At 38.4% G+C, this 5091-nt stretch overlaps 1 protein-coding gene across 1 annotated transcript; it reads left to right on the top strand.

Moving 5' to 3' along the window:
* Positions 1-549: 549 nt before the first annotated feature.
* On the top strand, positions 550-4161 carry LOC147891256 (uncharacterized). Its single transcript, XM_087390056.1, has 3 exons — positions 550-1308; positions 1506-1634; positions 3802-4161. Exons 1-3 carry the CDS (start codon positions 632-634, stop codon positions 4133-4135), a joined length of 1140 nt encoding a protein of 379 aa, XP_087246182.1. The 5' UTR covers positions 550-631; the 3' UTR covers positions 4136-4161.
* Positions 4162-5091: the final 930 nt, after the last annotated feature.

The raw sequence follows: 5091 nt of genomic DNA, 5'->3' as shown, positions 1-5091 counted from the left end.
CATTAGCATCGTGAAATTGGGTGGAGTTAGCCGCATTAATAGGGAAGGCAAATATTTAAGTTACTTTGAGCGAATGAAAGTTGCCAAATCGATGAAAGTCTACACAAATCCCTCGGAGAAATCCTTCAACCTTCGCCAAGTCTTTTGCATTTCCCTCATTATTTTAAAGCCTTCATTTTCTCTCTACTTCAAGAGAAGTAGAGGGAATGTGCTCTAACTTTTCACGGCTATTTCACGTGGGAATCTGCTCTTAATACTTGGCGAACGAGGCGAGTTTTGCCACCTTCACGTTTGTCAACTTTTTTTTGGAGTCCTCGGTCCACATTCCACGTTTTTTGCGGTTCCCAATCAACGGATGTGATCTTCCTTTGAGCTCCCAATCTATGGTAGCCGTAGCTCTGCTCTTCCCGATCAAGTTGCCCATCTCATCCCGCAATCGTCCATTCGGATTTTGTCACCCTCTTCCTCATCGCACCATGGCCGTCTCCCCAAATGCACAGACTCTATTTCAAGATGCCTCCCTCGCCGTATGTTGTATAGAGCGTGCATACTACCTGCAAGAAGGTCTAGCTGCAACTCCTGCAAGCGCTTATCTTTGAGCCGTACGCTGATTTTACGCTTCCAAACTCGAATGGAAGCGTTCACCTCTTTTGGGTCCGCAGAGATTTTGAATACCCCACACCGTGCCAGCGCTTGGAGCGACGTCCTTCTTGAAAAATCAAGCCATAGTTTCAGTTCAGACCCATACTCTCCAGAGTGGCCCTCATCATGTTCACCTATGCAGTCATATTTAATCGGATCGTCCGACTCTCCAAACCTTACCTCGGGGCAAGCTTTCGTGGATCGCTCGGAGGGCGCCCTAGAAGTGTTGACGGCTCCTTTACGTACGGGAATGTCGGAGAATTTCGAACCTTCCGGAGGCTGGTCGCGGACGCATGACGAGGACGCAAGTCTAGCTATAGGGGCGTCCACGCTCTTTCCCCAAGGCGGTTTAAGTGGCGATAGAACTGCAATACTCCAAGAAGACCACGGTCGTCAGTTGGAGAGATGTGAAGCTGCTCGTAATCTGGAGTTTGAGGCCATGCAGCGCATGAATCCCCAATCAAGGCAAACGGCACAACCGAAACGAGACCTAGATGATGAGGCACAGCTTGAGGCTCAACCTTCTACGGTGTCCATCTCACGGCCACCTGGCGGGTTAAACGAGGAATTCCGCATGCAAAAGCAGCTACATCTACGTGAAAATGTGCCAGATCGATTGAAATCGATTACTGAATCTTTTCCGCAAGTCGCAGAAGAAAGGAAAAGGTAAAGAAAGCTTCCTCTGGATTCTGTCTTCATGAAAAGTCTAACTGTTTACAAAATGAGCTGGTTCAGCGTACAAAATGAGTGGGTTTTCCGAACCGTGCAATAGCCAGAATTTTCAAGACGTATGCTGTTATCAGCTTGCTTGATGTGTCGAAATAAGCGATTCATCAGCATTTGGGACATGTTACTGTGTGCAGGAAGAGCACAAGTCATGGAGCCGGGCAGAAAATCAGCATATACACTAAGACAGAAGTTGACTTAATTGACGATGGATTCAAATGGAGGAAATATGGCCAGAAGGCCGCGAAGAATAGTTCACATCCTAGGTATGCGTTTCTTGCATACAGTCGTTTCACATATCTATCTCTCTATCTATCTGTCTATCTATCTATATAACCCTAGCCGACAGAGTCTATCTATATAACCCTAGCCGTGAGAGACACTTTAGGTTTTTTAGTGTTAGAAGTGGTCATCTCCTTTAAATCCTAAGGACTTAGTGTTTGGTGAGTGAGTCTCATAGGCACGTTCGCACCACTTACCCGCTTGTGGAAAAAATAGAGGATGTTTAGGCGAGTGCTCTGGTCCACACCAGCTGCCCTCATTTTTTATAAAAAATGTTGCCGTTTAATTAGACGTATCAATTGGTCTAGTGGAAGGAAGATCTTGTGTTGGCTCAGGGGGGTCATTATGTATAAACCCCATAGATCACGTGCATTCAAGGCCTATTTGAAATTCTCATTTATAAAATGTGCCCTTTTTCTATTCAATCTGTAAATTTTTATCAATTTCTTTTTATGGCACCCTTCTGTCACTGAAAATGTGAGAAAATGAAATCCTTATGTTGAACTCACATGATAGTCACATAGATTATTGAGTGCCTCTGAGTGCGTGGGACAGCCAGTGAGGGTTTCAGTCACGACGTCTCGTGCCAACATTTTGTCAGCCACCCATAGAGTGGGCGGCCTTCACATTGAGGACACTTTTTTCATGTTAGACATCCAGGCCTAACAAGTGCATTGGGCCATGTAAAATGATGACCCTCATCTCCATTTTTATAGGGTGTCTCAATTGGTGGTGTGAACCTACCCTTAGAGCAAGTCATTGGCAATGAGCACTTGCCATCTCGCTGCTAAATTAAAAATGATCCTACTTGCCACATAAAAATTGCAATGAGGCACACTATTTTATAAGGCTCGTTGTGAATCCAAAAAACTTTGTATATGCTAGTGCATGCTATTTAGCATATATAGCACATTTCCACATTGCAGTCATTCTTGTCTCATCACTCATTACTCCATATAGCAACCTGTTGATTCCAAAAGGTATCTTCAAGTAAATAATGTATGTCGCTCATCATCCCTCCATACTAAGGATTCAACATGCACATCATGATTACAAACGCCTAAACAAATTAGGGTGATTAGTCATAGCCTCTAAACTAAAAGGTTGATCTAAAGAATGATTGGAATTTCCTTCACATGGTTGAAGGGAAGTCTTTTGGGAGGATTCAACATTGAGAAACTCCATAGAGCATTCAAGTTAAGAAAGACCATTTGTATAAATTTCAAGACTACCCCTTTATACAGCCTACATGTTACTCTTTTGCTGAGGGAGAAGTATCTACCCTTGGTACTTCATATTTTTTTTCAAACACGTGAGGATGCTTCACATTGCACACCTTATAACATATTCCTTGAGGAAGAGGTATGCTAATCTTCGTTCTTGATTGCTTGAGAGAGAATTCTGCTAACCCATATCCTTTATCAAGATCATGAGAATAAATTAATTGATAATTTCTTTGATTTCAAAGTTGTTATGTAAGCAACCATCACACCATATCCTAGGAATATTCAGATGAGTACATTTACATTTAGCTATTTTGGCTTTAACATATAGATCTTACTTCCCAATCGAGACCTAATTGGGATCAATTGACTCCAACATATATACTATTAGAAGAGCTTCATAACTTTTAATTTGTCCTCTTAAAGGATATTATATGTTTTATATTTGAGGAAAGGTGTATGGCCACTTAATAATGGTAAATACCATGATACATGGTATGATGGTTGAGTAGATTAGGATAAGCTAGACAATGAATTAAATTCATAATTTATTTGATTTCAAAGCTATTGTTGTTACATAACCAACCCTTTACAACGTAACTAGAGGCATATGATGAGCACATTAGATTTAGTTATTTGGCTTTAATATGTAGATCTTGCTTCCTAATTTAGAACTAATGGGGATTAATTAACTCCAACATAGCTAATGTTAGGAAAGCTTCATAAGAGCTTCATAAGTTTTGTTTTTTCCATTCTATTTATGCTTCTCTCTTTATTTTTTCAAAGGTTTAACTAACCAATTTCTTTCACCTTAGTATCATGGCATACATGTACAAGCATTTGCCATTTAATTTATTTCAACTTTGATATGATAGACTCTTTGAAACAAGTTCTTAAAAAAGTGGTGCGCGTCTTGTGGTTTTTACAGAAGCTACTATAGATGCATAAATAAGCAATGCAACGTGAAGAAACGGGTGGAAAGGTACTCTATGGATCAATCCTATGTAGTGACCACTTATGTGGGTACCCATAATCATGAAACTCCAATACCACATCATGACCAATCCTTTATTTTTCCATTGTCTATGCCAATTCAAGTGAAAAAACTCCAAACATCAATTCCAACAAATTTTAGTTCAATCAATCCAACATGTGAGAAACAATGGCTACTTCAGAATGTATCTCGAATTGATCCATCTATCATTCAAGGTGGATCACCACATGACTTATCATATGTTAAAGACTTACTACTATATCAATAGAAATCCATCAATAAAAAAGAATGTAATGAATTTTGAGATAATCCAGTGACTTTGAGACTATTCAAAATGGAAATTGTAAACAACATGAGACCTTTGATTGTGTTTTTTTATAGCATATTATAGTGTTGTGTGATTATGAAGCTGCAATGTTTCAAAGGAATAATGCTAGCACTCACTCTTGTTTGTTTTTTTTTAATTGATCATGTTCAAATTTGACATAAAATGCTATTTGTGAATCCTCTAAGCTATTTACTTGATTTTAACTATAGTGCTACTTGTGAACCCTCAAGATTTTTTGGTACAATTTTTACTAATAGATTTGACAATTCATCGCTGCATAGTGCAAATCATACCTTCATTGTAGCCTTCATCTTCCCTCATCATCTTCAACCTTTGGGGTAACATGATAGCTAAAGGTGGCTTTTAAGTTGTTTTTCCTTGAACACCAGTACATACTTCATTTCTTTGAATAGATTTTAGTCAAATGTTGCAAGCTTGTAATATTGTAAAGGAAGGATGCTACTATCCATCATCTTATTATATGATTTTATTTCTTGTATGTTGGCATATGCACAATAAGATAGAACTATAGGATGTCGATTCTCAATTTGTAACATTTGTATAGCACTTGCTATGAATTCCCTTCATTTCATTTGCTAATTTCTACATTCTGCATAATAGTCTTACAAAACGTCTTGGACTTTTTTTACCATGCTGTTGCATTGGAACAGTAATCATACAAACATTATTACAAAGATAATTTTCCTTCATCCAGAATAAATTGACTATTCATATGCAATTTAATTTACATATGAATAAATTCATAGTAAATTTTAAAATTGCTTTTTACAATAATTAAAAAAGGAGACACCAAAAATACAAAAAAATTAAAGTCGTCGTCTTTATTACAATGATAAAATTAGAAGATCAAATCTACAGGATATCATCGCATATAT

Source organism: Dipteris shenzhenensis, chromosome 18 (assembly GCF_047967505.1).
Source record: "Dipteris shenzhenensis isolate YYH24624 ecotype China chromosome 18, Dip_SZ_1.0, whole genome shotgun sequence".
Taxonomy (NCBI): Eukaryota; Viridiplantae; Streptophyta; class Polypodiopsida; order Gleicheniales; family Dipteridaceae; genus Dipteris; species Dipteris shenzhenensis.
Note: the sequence above shows the minus strand (reverse complement) of the source record. Positions and strands in the feature narration are given on the sequence as shown.

Coding starts and splice junctions, on each gene's coding strand:
- LOC147891256 (XM_087390056.1), top strand. CDS start 632: ATGGAAGCGTTCACCTCTTTTGGGTCCGCAGAGATTTTGAATACCCCA. Junction 1,309..1,505: donor GTCGCAGAAGAAAGGAAAAG/GTAAAGAAAGCT, acceptor TACTGTGTGCAG/GAAGAGCACAAGTCATGGAG. Junction 1,635..3,801: donor AAGAATAGTTCACATCCTAG/GTATGCGTTTCT, acceptor TGGTTTTTACAG/AAGCTACTATAGATGCATAA.